The 20,621-nt window shown below is 47.0% G+C and overlaps 1 protein-coding gene across 4 annotated transcripts in view; it reads left to right on the top strand.

The window, feature by feature from the left end:
- Nucleotides 1-20,621, top strand: part of LOC147717801 (uncharacterized) — a 139,465-nt gene that overhangs the window by 98,782 nt on the left and 20,062 nt on the right. For all 4 annotated transcript variants that reach the window (XM_086924589.1, XM_086924590.1, XM_086924587.1 and 1 more), the window contains exons 4-6: nt 13,647-13,772; nt 17,419-17,532; nt 18,150-18,287. In XM_086924589.1, coding sequence (XP_086780715.1) covers nt 13,647-13,772; nt 17,419-17,532; nt 18,150-18,287 — 378 coding nt within the window. The remainder of the gene's footprint in view (nt 1-13,646; nt 13,773-17,418; nt 17,533-18,149; nt 18,288-20,621) is intronic.

Below are 20,621 nucleotides of genomic sequence, written 5' to 3'. Positions count from 1 at the left end.
CGCGCAACTGTATGACGTGTGATTGACGTGAAGCTGGAGGGTGCAGGGGACTTGACATTTACACTGACGGAAAGAGACAGAAGTCTGGCATGTCAGATCAACTTGTGCTTCTATCATATCGGATATCTGGTGTTTAGGAACTAAGCTATCTGGGCGGAAAGGTCTCTAGGGCAGAAGTTATTCTATACTCGCTGTGAGTGCGTGTATAAGCGCCTGAGTGTCTGTATGAGAAGCGTGGGGGCAAGGGCCTTCCATGGGAGCATGGCAACAAGGGCTATGAATTACTTGAATTACTTGCACAGAGACAGGCCGGCCCTTTGGCTCTGCAGCTGAGGGGAATGTTGACTGAAACTAGCAGGCAGGAATGTATTTTCGGGGAGCGGAACAGATAACTCGAAGGTTATAGTCAATCTTGGCAGGCAGCAGGCTGAGCTGAGCGCGAGGGGCCGCGCTGAAAGTAAGTCAGAGTTCACGGGTACAGAGGCAGCCTGGGCAGAGGCCCTTGGAGTCAGAAGCCAAGGAAGAGGCTCGGTGGCAGAAATTCAGGGCCTACTCAGCTAGAGCTGAAAAACGTAGAAGTACACTACAAAAAGACGTTGGCATAGCATACTTAGGAACGGACCATTCAACCCATTCAAGGTGGGTCTGAAAGAGGACATGTTAACGTTGGACGCAAATGTATTTGCGTCTTCATAGCTGGTACAGGAGGGAAGTTACATGCACCTTTATTCGTACATGGAGACGGTGGGGTGCGCGCTAGGGAACACATCTTGACCATAAAATTTATATTTCCTCATTCCCTCCTTGTTCCCTACGGACCCTTCATGATATATTAATCATCATAAATTGATCAGTTTGTTCTTGCAACATCATTTGCTCATCTTTCTTTCTTTGACGGTTTGAGAGGAAACTGGAATGTTCAATGCACGATGTGGCACACAGTCCACATATCGCCGGCCCACACTGTAGGCACAGGCAGCAGCTGAATACTATGACAAGGCCAAAACCTAGGAAGGATAGGATCTTCCATCCCCAAGCAGTTAACGTTGTCCAGAACCAACCGGACCAAGTCCAGGTGCCTGGATTCTGATGTATCTGATTTGCAATTTTATGCAGACGGGTAATAGCTTGATAGACAGATGGCGCATTTTGTGGGATGAAAACGCAGCAACTTGACCCGATGACCTTACAGGCTCCACCTCTATCTGCCAAGATGACGTCAATAACATGACGATTTTGAAGGACAACAACCCGCATAGCAGATTGCTCCTCTGTTAAGTTACCTAAAGCGGAGGCAGTTTCATGTACTACAACTTCAAGTGTCCTAGTTAATCTACGTATTAATTTACTGTTTTGGACAGGTCCTAAAAAGAAAAAGAATCCCTTGTTAAAATCAGTGTACTGTTCCCATGCCGTTTCTGTGTAGTCGACAAGTGGGATATCTCTTTTGGGTCTATTCTTTACAAGATTTGTATTTCTATGGTAATCAGGGGGAGCTAGAAAAACAGGTGGCAGAAGGAATGCAATATAACAGGTACCATCCCAATCTGGAGGCAAACGTATGTATGCGGTATGACCACAAACAAAATAGGAGTGACTGATAGCTTTGAAGGACGATTTACCATGGTCACTGAATTCGACCACAGTAGTGCATTTACTATGACCTAAGTGTACTGAACCTTTCTTTCGGACACATAATTCACCAGTGACTGGTAATACTAGCATATGGGGCAGAACTGGTGCAGCTTCGGATTCAACAGTAAGGATCATAAGGCTAATTGTGTAGTTACCTAATCCATATACTTCATTTTCTAGATCAGTTCCTATTCGAGTGGGGAGTCCCTCCTTATCAGGGTAACAGACGTCGAGCAGGACTAAGTTCAAGTTTCCCCAAACCCAGCCCCCATCGAAAACAGCAATATCAGGATCTAAGGAATTAATTATTTTAAACCATGCCCCACAGGAGCCATTATGAGTGAACGGGTACGGAAAAAGGGGCAGAGCTCCCATGTAATTCTGGTAGGGAGGGAGTCGGCCACATATCCAGCAGTCTGTAGCATTGTTCGTCTGATGGGAGTGGTGTAACATACTAATGAATGTATTGTTGCGCAGCGCAAGTCTGTAAGAGAGTTCGTGTGCAGGTAATTCACTAAAAGTGTGTTCAGCAGAGACATTGTAAACAGATTGTTCACGCTTGAAAATAGGCCAGTAGATAGGTAGCAGAAGGCTAGCAACAATAACTAAAATACTTAGAATAAACATGATTAATAGTGTCACTATACAGTGACTACGGAGTGATTTACAATATGCACCTTTTTTAACTTGTCTCTCTCTATCTCGATCTAGGGGATACATGTCTGAAACTATTTAACCGATTCACCTAGGGGAGGACTTAAACAATTAAACTGTCTGACTTGCTAGATCGGAGTTTCGACCTGTACTCTTCTTGGGGAGTTTTTTCTCGTTCGGTTACTGTAAAGTCTTTTGGCTCAACACAGTCTTTGGTGGGGGTGGACGAGTCTCGATCAGGTTTCAGTTCAAAAAAATTTTTCACATGACTCGTGTGGACCCACCCCTTTCTCCCCTCAATCTTCACGGCGGTCCTCGTGGTGAGAAGGACGGTCTTCGGAGATTTCCAGCGGGGCTCCAGCGGACTCTTTCTGTCGAAATTTCGGACCAGTACCAGGTCCCCAGGACGGACCTCGTGCGGCTTTACATCAGTGTTGTCAGGGAAGGCTGCGGCAACCTGTGAACGACATGATTGGAGTGCAGACATCAAGGAGGCAAGGTAATCTGTCAACATGTTACAATCAACGTCAGTGATCTTTTTCGGAATGGGCGTCCCCCACATATTCGGTGGTCTGCCAAAAACCACTTCGTACGGGGATAGCCCTGATCTTGAGTGGGCGACCATCCTCATGTAGAATAGTGCCACTGGCAGGGCGACTATCCAGTCGACCCCTTTCTCCTGACATATTTTTGCAAGTCGGATCTTTAGTGTCTGGTTATGCCTTTCTACAAGGCCTGCGGCTTCAGGATGTCGGACACAATGGAATTTCCACTGGTAACCTAACAGTAAAGAAACCTGCTTCATTAACTCGGACGAGAAGGGTTGTCAATTATCTGAGTATACGACACGAGGCAAACCGTATCGTGGGAAGAATTCACGAACCAACTGCCGGGCAGTGGTCGGAGCAGTATAGTCTGGAACTGGGTATGCTTCGGTCCAACGGGACAAAGCACAAACAACTACAAGGACATACTTGAATCCTCGACATCGGTCCATCTGGATATAATCCATCTGGAGGACTTCAAAAGGGTGATCGGGAGGATGAAATCCACCTTGCTCTACAGGGACGCTTTTACCTGGATTGAACTGACAACAGATCATGCAAGTACGCACTTTCTGTTTTGCTGCTGCTCGTAAGTGTTTATTGCTCCAGAGATTTTGTAAACTGTCTAACATCGCTTTCTCTCCTAGATGTGCTGGGCTATGTGCTGTATTAATCATAACTTGAACCATAGAGTCAGGGAGAAACCATGTACATTTTCCCTTCGTCATCCAACCTTGATCTGTCTGGATCCCTCCTAGTTCAATCCATCTCTTTATTTCATCTGGGGTAGCATGTGCCTGAATGTCAATTACATCTAGAGCGGGATCCTTGACTGCCATACACTTTGTCGGTACTATTGTCTTTGTCACATCAGTTGTCTGGGTGTGAGTCAGTGCTGTATGTTTTGCTGTCTGGTCTGCCAGGTCGTTACCCTGGGAAACAGAATCTGTGACCTTAGTATGTGCTTTACACTTCATGACTGATATGCCCGAAGGCAAGTGTATTGCTTCTAGCAGGGCTTGAATGAGGGGACCGTGTTGTATCTTGGCACCGTGGGAGGTCAAAAAACCTCTTTCTTGCCATAACATGCCGAAGTCGTGTACGACTCCGAACGCATAACGGGAATCAGTGTATATGTTGGCATTTCTGTTCTTGGCTAGTATACAAGCTCGGGTCAGAGCGATGAGCTCTGCTGCTTGAGCAGACAGTGTGTCAATACGATGTGTTTCTTTAACTTCAGTTTCAGTGGTCACTGCATATGCGGCCACTAATTCTCCTGTACTTGTTCTCATGCATGAACCGTCCACATAAAGTGTCAGGTCTGGATTTGTCAGTGGGACATCTGTTAAGTCTCGTCGTGGCTTTGTTACTGCATTAATGATTTCTATACAATCATGCGGGGCTGGATCTGTCATAATTGTAGGTAACAGTGTTGCGGGGTTCAGAATACTGCAGCGTCTGATTTCTATGTGTGGCTGGAACAGCGTTAATTCATAACCTGTCAGTCGTGCTATAGTCAAGTGCTGAGTCTGGGTTCTGTTTAACAGAACCTCTACAGAGTGTGGAACTTGTACTGTTAATTGATGGCCTAACACAATTGAATCACTCTGTCTGATGGCTAATGCTGTTGCTGCTACTGACTTCAAGCACGCAGGGAGTGCCTGGGCTACTGAATCCAATGTACTTGAGAAATAAGCGCAAGGCTTATGTGAACCTGCTTGATCTTGAGTGAGGACAGACAAAGCTGTACCATCACGTTCTGTAACAAAAAGTGTAAACGGTTTGCTGTAACATGGTGTCGCTAAAACTGGTGCTTGGCATAAGGCTTTCTTTAATTCTTCAAAAGCTTGTGTGTGTTCCGGAGTCCAAGGGAGGGCAGTCGAAGTCGCGGCCTCCTGTGTTGTTAACTGGATAAGTGGTTTAGCTAGAAATGCATATTGAGGAATCCATTGTCTGCAGTATGAGGTGAGGCCTATGAAGGCCCGCACTTCCTTTTGTGTCTGGGGTTGTGGCATATTTACAATTAACTGAATGCGATCGGGAGTGAGCCGTCTCCCCACTTTGGACAGCAAGTGACCCAAGTACACAACTTGCTGAACACAGAATTGTAGCTTCGAAGGAGACACCTTGTGTCCCTTGTCGGCCAAAAAATGTAAAACTGTCAGTGATGCTTGTTCACATTCGGGTTCACTTCGTGCGGTGATCAGCAGATCATCGACGTATTGCAGTAAAGCGGTGTTAACTGGCATTTGAATACAATCTAGTTGTCTTTTCAGTGCTTGACTGTAGATGCTGGGGCTTTCTGTGAATCCTTGAGGTGCGCGTGAAAATTTGAAGCTGCGTCCATTTAAACTGAATCCGAAGAGATATTGGCTCTCTGGATCAATAGGCACGCTGAAGAAGGCGTTCTTGAGGTCAATTACAGTAAAGAACGTCGCTTCTGAATCAATAGCAGTCAATAGGGATGAGATGTCGGGAACCACAGGGTACTGTGGAATAATGCATTTATTTAGTTCTCGAAGATCAATCACCAGCCGATATACTGGCGGTGCATTGGGATCAGTACGTTTGAGAATCGGAATAATGGGTGAATTACAGACATTGGAGTCGGTCTCTACGACCACTCCTTGGGCAATCAGCTCGTCAATAATTTTCAGTAAAGCCACTACAGCATCGGGTGGTAACTTGTATTGTCTTATTCTTGGTAAAACAACACCTGCCTTTAGTGTAACGCGGTATGGAGTGATATGCATGCAACCTACATCAGTTGGGCCTTTTGCCCACAAGTAATCTGACATCGAATTCTCGCAAAACATAATGACCCTTGAAATCCCGTAGAAAGAGTCTAACTCCCTCCGGGGAACAGCATATTATAGCTCCTAGAGCTTTCAACGTTTTAATCCCTAACAGATTTTCCGGACATGATTTTGTAAGTAACAGGTCTGTAACACGTGATAATGGGCCCACAGCCAGGGGGACTGGTTCTGATACCTCATTTACAATAGGCTGTCCTGAAAAACCCAGGGGAACATTCTGTGAGCCTGAGAGGGGTGCCCCTGGGACTTCATCATGGCTGATCGTAGTGCGACTTGCCCCTGTGTCAATTAAAAACTTTCTGTCTTTTCCCAATACGTGACTGTGTACATAAGGACCTTCTTGATCTACAGGAATCTCAATAAGAGGCAAGCCACCTTCCCTCTCTAGGCTGTTTCATGTATATCGGGGATAATCTGGATATGCGGACTGGGCATACTGGTACATCTGCTGTGAAACTTGCTGAGACGCGGCAATGGGCTGTGGCTGTGGTACCGCTACTGTCTGTGCTGGAGGCGAAGAAGCATGCATAGGCTGTGTATTCTGTGTATTCTGTGAAGACTGATGCTGGTTATGGTCTTGTCTAGGCGGATGCGGTCTTTCTTTTGTTTTACCTGTCGCTATATTATGTTTCAGGACCGGGCATTCATGTACGTAATGACCTGGCTGCTTACAATAATTACATGTCCCTTTAACGGGAGCTGTAGTGTGACTTGTCTGGGTCCCACCCTTTCTCTGACCATCGGCTGGGACCGTCTGAGCTACTAACATTTTCATCTTCGTGTCTTTCATGCGTTTTTGTTCCTGATCTTGTTCTTCCCTAATTCTGTTCTGATGATATTGGAGCATCTGCAACATCTGGGATGGTGTATTTGCCTGCCAAGTACTTTCAACCTTGTACACTCGGTTTTTAACTAATGGTAGGGAATTCTCGACTAGTTTTGATACAAAAAGATGCGGATATGACTCGCTACTTGGTTTGAGGCCACTGTTAATAATAAAACATTTCTCGAATCTTGAATAGAAGTCACTAGTATCTTCATCATGTTTCTGTTTACAGGACGAGATCGCGTCCCAATCTTCCTTTCTAGTCGTCAATAATCTTGGCAGGACCTGTACTATCAAACCTGGTAATGCTTTAGTTTTGTCCCCAAGGCCTACCCCTGGGACCCGTTTACTTTCTTCATCTTCTATTTCTGCCCATGCAATCTTTGTGTCTCCCACCTCCCATTCCTTTTCCTTTAGTTTCTCGTAGATGCCCGTGGGCAACAGTACTTTTAACATTTTCATGATGTCATCATATGTGTAATCCCCCATCAGTAACATGTCTTTAAGCTCTCTGTGAAAACCTGCGGGATCTTTATCGTGACACGGTACTAGTTTCTTCATTTCTAATAGTTCTAACTTGGTCAGAGGCGTGTGTACATATACACGTTTCAAGAGGTGATCCGTACCCATAACAGGGTGTACTTCTCGTAAGGGGTTCTGACTTTCAATGCCACCCCCGCATTGCATGTGGTACATCTTCCTTTCTGGAGGCGGGGCGGTAACATATTCGGAGCTGATGAAAGTGTCATATCTACGGCGTTGTTCTAGAATTATTTGTATTAACTTGGTACTTAAGCCTCTCCATCTATCCATGAGTAGTGCTTCTAGTGTTTCGTGTAAGGGACCTGGATCAGAATAATGTTTTCTGTATTTGATGAGGAGGTGCTGAATCATGTATACACCTGCTAATTTCTGCTCGTCTGGGGAGAGGTTCAGAAATGTCTGCGCTACTGTGTCATCATTATATATGTCTGGATTTTCGGCCCATGATACAGCTGATCGGGCTAGTTCTTGTTCATCCATAGAATTGAGTACGTGGTACCAACTCGATCTCGAAGCCTTTTATCAGTTTCCTGGAACTGATGCTCAGCAGAATTCGGATTTGTCAAGGCAGAGAAAAAAACTCTCTTGCTTTCTGGACGGATGCCTTTCCTGAGGTAATTTCCCTTACCTACATATGCTATAGTGTCTGCAGCTCTTTCAGGTTCTTCAAATTCCTCTTCCTCCTCGGAGGAAGCTTTTTCTTTCTCTTTTTGGTGTACTTCCAGCACTGCTTTCCTAATTTTCCTATACATTGTGGCTATGCAGGTCCCTTTATCATGTTTTCCTTCAGCTATATTTTGACCCCACTTGTTCAGTGCATCTAATTCACTCTGATCTGTTCCAGGCCTATCTCGTTCTCTTATTAGACAGTTTATGAAAAATCGTAGTATCTGTGCTTGGATGTCAACTTTCTGTTTCTCCATGGCCTCCTTAATACTGTCAGGGTCTTTCCCTGTCTGAACAAACTCATATATTCTATCTAGACGATCCTTCATACCTACATAACATAGCAACATATCAGTAGCAGATCTTAACCGTAGTGATGCCAATACCATTAGGTCGTCTTTTCCGGGTACTGGATCGTATCTGCAAACTGAAATGTTTTCCTTAAATGCGTCGAAGCGGGGTGACCTGAACGTGAGAGGACTCTGTATATCCCTGAGATTTAATCTATGAGTCAATGGCGGGGTCCGAGGACCCGCGGTTGCACCTCCTGAAGCGGAGGCTTGTGCATTATCTCCCTGTGGAGTCTGTTTTTGAACTTGAATTTGTCGTTTTGTTAGATCAGGTAAACGTGGTTTCGGTAGGTCTGTTTTGGGTGCGGGAAGTGGCGGGGCTGGCGGAACGGGGGAGGTCTGTTGCGGTACTGGCGGAACATGATCTGGAGGCGGGGTGCCCCGTCCCCGTCAGTAGGCAAGGTGCGAACAGGCAGATTGGTGTAAGCCGGTGCTACATCCTCTAGATAAGAATTTAGGAATATATCTTTAGTAGTCTTATGCATTACTTTAGTTGGAACTAATGGTGACGGTAAATTTTTCGGTATTTCTGATAGGGCCTCAGGTGTACCCTCGGCCACAAGATACATACCGTTCACAAGATTATGTCGTGCGCGGTCTATCTGTTCAGTTTTTACTCGGATCCCCTCGGTAACTAGTTCATTTTCTTGTGCTTTCTCTGATTCTTTAAGTCTGTCTTCTCTACGGAGTGCTCTTTCAGCACGTTTATGTGATTCCTTACGCCAAAATTCTATGGCGTCTTTCTGAGATTGTCTGGCTTTCTTTTTCCATAGTGCTTCCTCGACCTTCATGATGCACTCGGCATCCCATGTTCCGTTAACGGGCCATCGGTGTCTTTCGTCTAGGTGTTTAGTATAGTCAGTCCATAAGTCTAGATACAATATGGCGTCTATGCCATGTTTATGGTACATAAAGTTACCTGGAGTGTCCCTAGGGGGGATAGGAATTTCTTCCTCTAGTATCCCTTTCCTAGTTCCTATCTGCTTTAATTTGTTGAAAAATTGCATTTTGCGTACTTAATACTGAATGCTCAGTCCTTAGTTTGCTTTAATACTGGGTATTGTACAAGAAAACACAATAATTCACATAAAAACGGTCACATTCACATTCATACCACGACATTAATCACATAAAAAAGACATTTTAGACATAGATGACTACCCCCTATACTGGATGTACTGCTAAACAATACAGATACACTGATGTAACAGTGCAGAAATTCAGAAATTCAGAATACTAGATATACTGCTAAACAGTACAGATACACTGTCTAAAAACAGTGCAGACCGGACTTGTGTACCCAAACCCGTCTAGATACGTCCCAGCAATGGTACTCACCGGGAAGCACGGAAAACAGAAGGCCTCGGAAAACTCGACTGGACTCGACTCGACACTTCGGAAAACTTCGGAAAACTTCGGAAACCTGGTGGGCCTCTCGACACCTCGGACCTTGCATCTTTCGGCTAGGCTCTGATCGGGATCCTCCGCACTCCTCACCGCCTCGTCTGGGTACTGATCGCAGTCTTCGTCACCTCCGTGGGTCAGAGGGAGATGCAGGAAATCCTGCCGGTACGCGTAGATTCCGTCTAACTGATGGCAGGGGACACAGCTTGCAAATGCACCAACCGGCGCGTGAGGTGGGGGAGGGGTCCCTGTTCGGGCGCCAAATGACGTAAATAATTAATTTACTCTCTTAATTTCTATGCAGGTAAGTACTTAATCAATAATAACTCAATCGGAAAGAAAGAAAACAGAGTCCGTGGTGTTAGAGTTCTTAGGGGTTTTTATTCCTTAAAAAGGAATGGTCTTGACCAGGATATCATGTTCTGACCACCACAGGGGTGTCAGAAGGGATAGAGCAATGCTTTATTACATTACATAGCTTATATACTTAATCTATGTCATAAGAAACAGTTGTAATGGGCGTAACAGCTGAGAGAAGACAAGATAACAGTATACACGTGTTACAAGTGCGTAATCAGAAGGCGTGAACTAGAGGTGTGTGCTAGAAACGTCACAGGTAGGCGTCACAAAAGGGGTGGCACTACCAGAAATGTTGCAGTGTCAGCAGAAATCGGAAGCTTGGATGCGCGCGCAACTGTATGACGTGTGATTGACGTGAAGCTGGAGGGTGCAGGGGACTTGACATTTACACTGACGGAAAGAGACAGAAGTCTGGCATGTCAGATCAACTTGTGCTTCTATCATATCGGATATCTGGTGTTTAGGAACTAAGCTATCTGGGCGGAAAGGTCTCTAGGGCAGAAGTTATTCTATACTCGCTGTGAGTGCGTGTATAAGCGCCTGAGTGTCTGTATGAGAAGCGTGGGGGCATGGGCCTTCCATGGGAGCATGGCAACAAGGGCTATGAATTACTTGAATTACTTGCACAGAGACAGGCCGGCCCTTTGGCTCTGCAGCTGAGGGGAATGTTGACTGAAACTAGCAGGCAGGAATGTATTTTCGGGGAGCGGAACAGATAACTCGAAGGTTATAGTCAATCTTGGCAGGCAGCAGGCTGAGCTGAGCGCGAGGGGCCGCGCTGAAAGTAAGTCAGAGTTCACGGGTACAGAGGCAGCCTGGGCAGAGGCCCTTGGAGTCAGAAGCCAAGGAAGAGGCTCGGTGGCAGAAATTCAGGGCCTACTCAGCTAGAGCTGAAAAACGTAGAAGTACACTACAAAAAGACGTTGGCATAGCATACTTAGGAACGGACCATTCAACCCATTCAAGGTGGGTCTGAAAGAGGACATGTTAACGTTGGACGCAAATGTATTTGCGTCTTCATAGCTGGTACAGGAGGGAAGTTACATGCACCTTTATTCGTACATGGAGACGGTGGGGTGCGCGCTAGGGAACACATCTTGACCATAAAATTTATATTTCCTCAATGCCCCCACGCTTCTGTAGACTTCTGTTCTGGAGGCCTTACCTGCGATATAGGCTTCAGGTCAGGAGGCTTCACCTGCAGAGTTGGTTCACAGTCGTTTTTGACCAGGCATTTCCTGATCGTCTCCACGACGGATATGACCTGCGCATGAGTGGCCATACATCAGGGAAATCGTTATTCCTGATCCATACTGTCACCAATCGCATTCTGTATTGATAAAGATCCGAAGCGACCGCCAACTGGGGCCCACCAGGGTCGAAACGTCGATGCTATAATTAGGTCCAGACACTCCATGACTCCTCTACAAAGCACCGGGATTCATTGGAGATCAATTAATTTTTGGCCTACCTATCATTCTTCTGTATAACTATATATATATATATTGATTTTCACTGTACATATACCTTGACACCTGAGCACTTTTTTTCACTAATTTGTCACTGAACTGTAATTATTTGTGATGGTCGTAATTTGTACTGATTGTTTTGTCACTGAATGAAGTAATTCAGCACAAACAAAATTGAATTCTAATTATAAACACTCTTGAATTCAATACCTGGCTATATCATTTGTTTTTTCTTGTCAACTAGAGCATTGATTTCTTAGTTATGTATGTATCAGAGAGTTCCTTTGATTGTATCGCATGCATATACTAGCATTTCTCAAAGAGATTTTATTCTACCCGACAGAACTAACTGTTTGTTTAACTACCAATACCCAGGTTCTGAGGGACACAGGGTTACCCCTTTTTTGTTAAATATATTCAATTCTGGTGGGCTCTCCCCCAGAGTTGGCTTCCGTTCCGGTGGGCTCTCCCACAGTGTTGGCTTCTGTTCCGGAGGCCTCTTCCGGAGTGTTGGCTTCCGTTCAGGAGGCCTCTTCCGGAGTGTTGACTTCAGTTCTGGAGGCCTCTCCTGGAGTGTTGGCTTCCGTTCCGGAGGCCTCTCCTGGAGTGTTGGCTTCAGTTCTCGGGGCCTCTCCTGGAGTGTTCTGGAGGCCTCTCCTGGAGTGCTGGCTTCAGTTCTGGAGGCCTCTCCTGGAGTGTTGACTTCAGTTCTGGAGGCCTCTCCTGTAGTGTTGACTTCAGTTCTGGAGGCCTCTCCAGGAGTGTTGGCTTCAGCTCTGGAGGCCCCACCCTGGCGTGTTGGCTTCAGCTCTGGAGGCCTCACCCTGGAGTGTTGGCTTCAGCTCTGAAGGCATCGCCTGGAGTGTTGGCTTGGATTCAGTTCTGGAGACCTCACCTGCAGCGTTTGCTTAATTTCTTGAGGCCTCTCCAGGAGTGTTGGCTTCAGCTCTGGAGGCCCCACCCTGGCGTGTTGGCTTCAGCTCTGGAGGCCCCACCCTGGCGTGTTGGCTTCAGCTCTGGAGGCCCCACCCTGGCGTGTTGGCTTCAGCTCTGGAGGCCTCACCCTGGAGTGTTGGCTTCAGCTCTGAAGGCATCGCCTGGAGTGTTGGCTTGGATTCAGTTCTGGAGACCTCACCTGCAGCGTTTGCTTAATTTCTTGAGGCCCCACCTGGAGCGTTGGCTTCAGGTCAAGTCTTCAACTTGAGTATTGGGTTCAGTTTTGGAAACCTCACCTGGAGTGTTGACTTCTGTTCTGGAGGCCTTACCTGCAGCATTGCTGTCAGGTCTGGAGACCTCACCTGCAGCGTAGGCTTCAGGTGAAGAGACCTCACCTGGAGTGTTGGCTTCAGTTCTGGAGGCCTCTCTTGGAGTGTTAAATTCAATTCTGGTGGGCTCTCCCACAGTGTTGACTTCCGTTCTGGAGGCCTCTCCTGGAGTGTTGGCTTCAGTTCTCGAGGCCTCTCCTGGAGGGTTTTCTTCAGTTCTGGGGGCCTCTCCTGGAGGGTTGGCTTCAGTTCTGGAGGGCACTCCTGGACTGTTGGCTACCGTTCCGGAGGCCTTACCTGCTGTATAGGCTTCAGGTCAGGAGGCCTCACCTGCAGTGTTGGTTCAGTTCTGGAGGGCTCTCCTGGAGTGTTGGCTTCAGTTCTGGAGGCCTCCCCTGGTGTGTTGGCTTCAGTTCTGGAGGCCTCGCCTGGAGTGTTGGCTTCAGTTCTGGAGGCCTCTCCTGGAGTGTTGGCTTCAGTTCTGGAGGCCTCTCCTGGAGTGTTGGCTTCAGTTCTGGAGGCCTCTCCTGGAGTGTTGGCTTCAGTTCTGGAGGCCTCACCTGGAGTGTTGGCTTTAGTTCTGACGGCCTCACCTGGAGTGTTGGCTTTAGTTCTGACGGCCTCACCTGGAGTGTTGGCTTTAGTTCTGACGGCCTCACCTGGAGTGTTGGCTTTAGTTCTGACGGCCTCACCTGGAGTGTTGGCTTTAGTTCTGATGGCCTCACCTGGAGTGTTGGCTTTAGTTCTGACGGCCTCACCTGGAGTGTTGGCTTTAGTTCTGACGGCCTCACCTGGAGTGTTGGCTTTAGTTCTGACGGCCTCACCTGGAGTGTTGGCTTTAGTTCTGACGGCCTCACCTGGAGTGTTGGCTTTAGTTCTGATGGCCTCACCTGGAGTGTTGGCTTTAGTTCTGACAGCCTCACCTGGAGTGTTGGCTTTAGTTCTGGAGGCCTCACCTGGAGTGTTGGCTTTAGTACTGGAGGCCTCACCTGGAGTGTTGGCTTCAGTTCTGGAGGGCTTGGTCCACAGTGTTGACTTGTCCTATAAACCATAATGCATAAAGATCTGCATTTAACATCCTTCCTCTCTTTCCTTCCTCTCTGTTATTTGTAGGAAAATGGGGGCAGCCAGGCAGAGCAGCACCTGCTGGATAGAGGCCATCCCTGCGGCATACCACAGCATGAGTCACTGATCAGACAACTCACTCAGAGCCTGCATAGGAAGGAAGAGCTCCTGAAGGTGAGTTCACTGCAGAAGTTGTGTTCAATGCCTGTTTATACAATGCTGCTTCCTGGCTGTCAGCATGTTGCGGTACCTGCTGGGAAGCCTTCATCGGGCTATTTGAGATGCTAGAACATGCCTCACTGAAATACTTGTGCTTACTTCTGCTGAAGGTGTGGTATACAGTTATGCATAGTGCCAATATAGGTGCTATAAAGAGATATGCAGTGCATGCAGATGTTAATCAGTGTTTTATGGGGGCCCAGGTGTTCTCATCAGGATGGAATACTTACCTGTATATGACAAAGGTGGAGGCACATTTGCCACAATAATGGGCCAAATTTCATCCTCATTTGTTGGCTGTCTGTGAGTGGAGGCTCGGCCCTCCTGACCATCTGAAGTCACTTCCTCCCATGCAGTGTGCCCTCATCCTACACACCTAAATGGCACAGTACCTCCTCTTTTAGGATCAACACCTCTGCAGGTTGTTATGTGGTCCCATCCCCCAAGCATGTCCTGGTGCTATAAACCAACAAAAGAACAAGTCAAAGTGAAAGACTGAGGTAATTTGTGAAAAAGAAAGGTTTTAAGTGATTTCCTGAAAGTAAAGTGGTCGTTGAGAAGTTTGGGAAAGCGAGGTTGGTCACTTGCCACCTTAGCAACGAACCTCTAAACTCGCAGCCTCCGTGGCGCGATCTCTTGAAGGCAGGAAGCTGGAGACACCAAATGAAGTGGATGAATAAGAAGATATTTATGGAACTTGTCTTCCAGTGTCCAAGATGTTTACAGCTCAATGAACCATGCCGGTGGGACTAAGATAGACACTCATCTCCACTGGGAGCCAGTGAAGAGCACCCCTGTTGGTGGTGATATGGGCCATTATGTTGAGACCAAAAGTGCACGTATTTGGCTTGAGCAGGGCGTAAGAGCCCATAGACCAAGGTCACCCGCATGCCCAGGGAACCAAGGCGTTGCCTGACATGCTCCCAGCTCCTCTAGAGTTCACCTGGGACTTCTAGATGCTGCTTGATCGGCCATCACAGAGCAGTGACACTGGGAGTAGGAGACAGAAGAAAAAGCGTCTTGGACACTACTCTATCCTCACTGACTCCTACTACCTGATGTAAATAATCATGCTCTTACTGATACACTACAGGATACTATTCAAGCCGCACACCTACTGATGCGCAGAAATGAAGTACAACCCTTTCTGATGTGGACGCTGTAGCGAGGGAAAGGATGAAAAGATATGAGGACGGGATCTGAGTTAGTTTATGGGCAGAAGTAGGTGGGACGAAAGCTGCGGAGCTCTTTGTAGAGCTAGGCAAACCTTTACAAAAAGCCTGGTGTGCATTGCACTTTGTGACCTGGGAAGAGGATCCCTCGGTACGCCATCCCACCACCACAGTATTATACGTTCACCAAGTAAGTCAATGCCTACGTAGTAGCTGGACCACTGGGTTCATGGATGCCAGTCATGGGAAGGGGGTGACATAAATTAAATAAGGAATGCTCTTTTAAGATGGGAATGTCCGCTGCATGGTCATCAGGTGCCCCCACCCCGGCCTGAGTGCACAAGACTTTTATTTTGGTCCTGGCATCACACTGGCCTTTGTGAGGTCCTAGACTTGACATGAGACATGGAGGAGAGACAAGTGATCCCTCATTGCTGGTGGTGGACTCCTGCCTCTACCTTGAGTATAACATATAAAGCGTTTGTGAAAACATACCATGTGTAAGACTAAATCAGTAGTGTGACTAGACCAGTTCATCTAGGTCACTGAGGGTGAAGCCTATTGGCCCACCTGAGTAAGCCCAAACTGTTGCGTGGGCATCTCGTATGCATGTCAAGCACATGTTTATATGTAGTGAGTGTAACACATAATTGGTGTTGAGCTGTGTATGACTGAGCTTGAGTAATGGAGGCCACATGGATCCATTTTGGATACCTCTGGTCTCACCTTGCGCAAGTTGAGGCATGAGGACCGTGCAGGTGTAGTCTGTTAATTCCTGTAGCTGGAGGGAGGAGACCCAGACAGTGAAGTGAGGAGGATGGAGGCAGGGTGGCTTTTAGAAAACCATTGAGCCCTTTTTGTTGACAAGGAGCTGCTGATTAGTCTTCTTGAGCGCTGCCGTTTTGTGGATGGTTGGGTTGAGGGCTGGTTCTGCAGACACTTTTGTGATAGGTGAGGAAGTTGTGAGAGGTGAGGCCGGCGCTTTTGTCTATCCCGGATTACCACCACTTGCATAAACCCCACACCTGGTGCTTCAGTTGTGTGTGCCCCAGAATGGAATACCCTTCACTGGTACTTCCTGTGAGAAGCATCATTTTGCATAAAGGCTGTGTCAGGAGAACACCTGACAGGAGAATCACTCCAAACTGGTTCTACAGTTAGAATCCATTGATCCCACATTCCCTGTCTGAAAAGCTGAGCATCAAAGTGGGACCTAAACCAGCCCTCTTTATTCCTGCTCCAACGTCTTTATGATTAACGAAGGAAATGCCCTGCTGGGCACGCAGAAGATTACTCTGTCTGCCTGATAGTCGGTCTCCAGAAGGTGGGGGGGCATTACCTGGAGTCTGTCTTTCTACTGGAGGGGCACAGCACACCCCCAGAGGCTGGGTGAGGTCCAGGAGAGCAGACTACTCGAGAGTGAACTAGGGAGGATCGATGTCCCGGTGGCCTTCTGGGTCTCTTATCTCGGGTACTGGTGGAAACCAAAAAGGTTTGTTCACACAGTTGCTGCCCCGACCGGGCCTACGATTGTCTTTGCCCTGGATGAGGGCTGGTACTGCGTGATTGCCACAGGCCCAACCATGGCTACAAAATCCTTTGGTTCAATCGAGACTGTAACCAATAGGCGTGCCGCAGTCTGACCCTGGGCTGCATCAGCCCAGTGAATTGTATCATCTAACAGAAGAACACCAACATGACCAACTCCATGCCTTCCAAGTCACTGCAGCTTCACTGACAGAGGCAGGGCATGTGTGCTGAGAGACTCCGCCTTCAGCTGACCTCTAGCAAACACAGGTGGACTTGGTGGCTCACTGCACCCCCTCCGGAGGCTCACCCCGGCATGCAAGACGTTCATTGAGGGCTCTAGCAAGATCACCATCCTGATCAGGGGTGAGCTTGATTTCACAAGAGCGATACCCGGAGCTAGGGGGACCACCTGAGAGTTAGTATTGGAGCGCCCAGGGCAGGCATAGGACCATCAGGCGAACACTCAAAAGCACTGACTTATGTGATGATTGAATTGTTGTAGTATTTAGTGCAACTGTGTGATTAAAGTACTTTCTTTCTTGTAAAGGCAGGAACTGATTTGGACATTAAGATCATTGTGTCGTTCGATTGATTAGTGCTCAGCTCGCGACACCCCACATTATCTCCCTGAGAAGTCTCTGGCTGCTCGCCCTAGCTACCCTGAGAGTCAAGTGTGGAAGGGGTTGTATTTGGCCCAGTTTGCAGAACTGTAATCGGGTGGGCCCCGGGACATGAGTGGGAAACCACCTCAACACCCACGGTTGCGGCCTATAAGCCCCTTTTTGCCCCATGGCCCCTGTTCGATCTGTAAAACCTTTCTCTCCCATCGTACCTCGCAATCTGTTTGTGTTCTGCTTCTAACATATGCCCCTCTGTCCTGCTTTTGTACCATCGCCCAGGACTGTGTGGGCCTGTTGAGGACTGTGAGGTTTGGGAATGAACCTTCGGACGTAAAAGGTGCGCTGATTGAGAGGCTGCAACAGAGGCTGAAGGAGCGAGACCTGGCCCTCCAGGTGAGCATGTCCATTCTCCTGAATTGATATATGTGATGGGGGAAGGATGGAGTCAGCAGCTAGGGGATGTTTAGAACCACCTTTTGTATGTTTGATTGCAAATGAAAAATAGAGGGCACCACCTTTCCCCACACGCTTCACATGTTTACACACTCACTTGTTTGAAGTTCTAGGTGGATAAGGGGCTAACTGAAATGCCTGATAAGGCTGAGAAGAGAAGGAAAGAGCTGGTCAGCTTCGCTTGCCATCCGTTGTCACTGCCCCACACCAGACACTGCATTGACCTCTGTGGTCAAGATGCAGAATGCAGGCCATTTCAGGGCGTCATAGCCATTACTTGACCAGCCACCAGGTGTCACTGCTGCACCATTGTGGGTGTGCTTCAAATCATGAGTGGAACATTCCTAGTCCATAAGCTCCATGTTTAGTGTGTGATTGACCCATAGAGGCATGCAGCTAGCTCCTTTTGTAACTCTGACACCCCCTGCAAGAATGTTATTGCCTTGTTTGTATACTTTAAATCCTAAAAGATTGTAGTCTGTTTTCTTCTCATTTTTGTTTCTCACTATATGCTCCCTGATTCTGTTTGTTCTCGTTGCTGGGTATGCTGGTTATAGCAAGCAGTGGACGATAAGTTTTCGGCCTTGAAGTTAAAGGAGGAAGAGGCGGAACAGCTGAGGCAGGCATTGAGAGAAAAGGACCGCGATGTGGCTCGCCTGTCTGACGTGCTACGGAAAAACGAAGAGATGATCACTGTGAGCAATGGGGAACATGAAACATATCAAAAATATACCATTAATGGAAGATCAGAGTGGGGAGCCTGTGATGTAAAAAATAATAAGTAGAATAACATGCATTAGATGGAGGAGGGTAGCTGATAAAATCATGAAGTAGAAGTCACTGGGTGTGCTTTCTAGCTGTGGGATAGCAGTTGTTAAAAATACAGAATATTAGAACATTGGAATGTTGAGCGTTCCATTGAAGACAGTGGAGTAGCTGTGGGCATATAATGGCTGGTATATGCCCGGAGCTCCAACGTTCCAATGTTTGTCCTCATGTTTCCCACTTTTTTATACGGAACATTCTATCAACATTGGGTTTATGGTTTTAATAGCCTTCGGCCTAAGGCTATATTTGTTGTTAAAGGCCCTCACCCTCGTTATAGGCCCTCGTCGCTCTGGTTCAAGGCATTTAACAACCAGAATAGCCCTCCGCGGCGGGCTGTAAGTCTAAAGTAGACACTGCGAGTGACTATTAGCAGTTGTATTCCTTGTAAAGAAAAGGTCTCTAATTTTCTTATTGCAGTCTACTGGTGACATTACTGGTCACATGTAATTACAGAAAATGACACACATTACTATTCGTTTGAAAGAAGAAAATGACGCAGCTACTCTACTGTAGAAATGTATTACGTTTAAGGTGTGATGTCACAATGCCTTTAGCCGGAGACTAAATATAATGTCAAAGCCAGGTCACTGAGCACAATTACAACTTCTATTTAAATAGTGAAACTGATTGCTAGCGGTTATATTCCCCAGTCAACCAAAGCATAATTTTCAAAATAAGGACCATGAGAACAAGGATTTCACATAGTGTTGGAGAAGATGGGTAGTGTGACTATATATTTTAAGGATAAAATACCCCCTACTATGCGTTACAAGAATATCATACGTTTGCTTGATGGTCCGTGACTTTATGAAGGAACTTTCAATTTGGCTTTGCTCCATTTGTGGTCATGGAACTCTTTCTCAATTTGCAACATCGCTATAGTACATGGGGGCCAGTACTCCGTGCATAAAAGCACGTTTCTAATTCCCTTATTACAGACGTCTTTTGACACATCTAGTCACTTGTAATAAAGAGACAACGCCTCTTCAATAAGTTATTACAGTTGAGTTCTGATGCCACAATGTCTGCTGCCAGAAACAGCAGCCCGGGTGAAAGGCAGGTCACAGAGCATAAATAATTACAACCAGAGTTTAAACAAGGAAAACCGAAACTGTCCTTTCCTTCTGATATGTTTTTCTTAAATGAAAAGTGATCCCTAAAATTTCCCTAAAATTTGGAAACTGGCCTCAATCTGCCCGCTTCTTAAAAAAAACCTTCCCTTGACATTGCGGACCCTAACAGCTATAGACCAATATCTAGGTTGCCATTGCCGGCGAAACTGGTTGAGAAAATTATGAATTCCCAACTCTGTTCCTTCCTGCGTAATTCAAAAGGCCTTGACTCAGCCCAACATGGATTTAGAGAGGGTCATAGCACCGAGACAGCTCTTATTAAATCTATAGAGGAGATCCGGAAGGTGCTTGATGAAGGGGGCCAGGCAGTGCTGATCCTTTTGGACCTGTCAGCGGCCTTCGATACTGTCCACCACGCTCTGCTGGTGGATCGGCTGGAGGGCTGCGGGGTCCGCGGTCAAGCACTTAATATCTTGAAGGCCTTTTTAACTGATCGGGTACAAGTGGTGGCCATGGGGGAGTTCGAATCAAGACCTTTCGAGCTCCCAGGGGGGGTCCCGCAGGGGTCCTCCCTAAGCCCCACTTTATTTAACATCTACGTATCCTCTCTCGCCCCAGTAATCAGATCCTTCGGGTTCGAGTTAACATCATACGCCGATGACACCCAGATTGTGGTCTCGGTGCTCCCGGGGACTGAGGGGGAGGTGGCAGGTAGGTTCCAGGACTGCATGTCTACAGTCAGCTCCTGGATGGCAAAAAGCTGTTTAAAATTGAACTCATCAAAGATTGAGGTGATTATCTTTGGCTCAAATACTAATCTTTGGAGCCCTAACTGGTGGCCCACTGATATGGGGTCTCCTCCTCTCCCTGTTTCAACGGTGAAGAATCTTGGTGTCATTATTGACAACCTACTCACCTTCAAACCCCAAGTCAATGCGTTGAGTTCCTCTGTACATTGCACCCTGAGAATTATCAGAAAAGGTTCTCCCCTTCCTTCCTGAGGGCTGTAGAAAGACGGTGGTGACAGCCCTAGTTCTCTTACGCATTGACTACTGCAATAACCTTTTTCTTGAGGCACAACAGGGGGTGCTCAATAAGCTTCAAGTTTTACAAAATGCGGCCGCCCGC

Source organism: Lissotriton vulgaris, chromosome 5, assembly GCF_964263255.1.
Source record: "Lissotriton vulgaris chromosome 5, aLisVul1.2, whole genome shotgun sequence".
Lineage (NCBI taxonomy): Eukaryota > Metazoa > Chordata > Amphibia > Caudata > Salamandridae > Lissotriton > Lissotriton vulgaris.
Note: the sequence above shows the minus strand (reverse complement) of the source record. Positions and strands in the feature narration are given on the sequence as shown.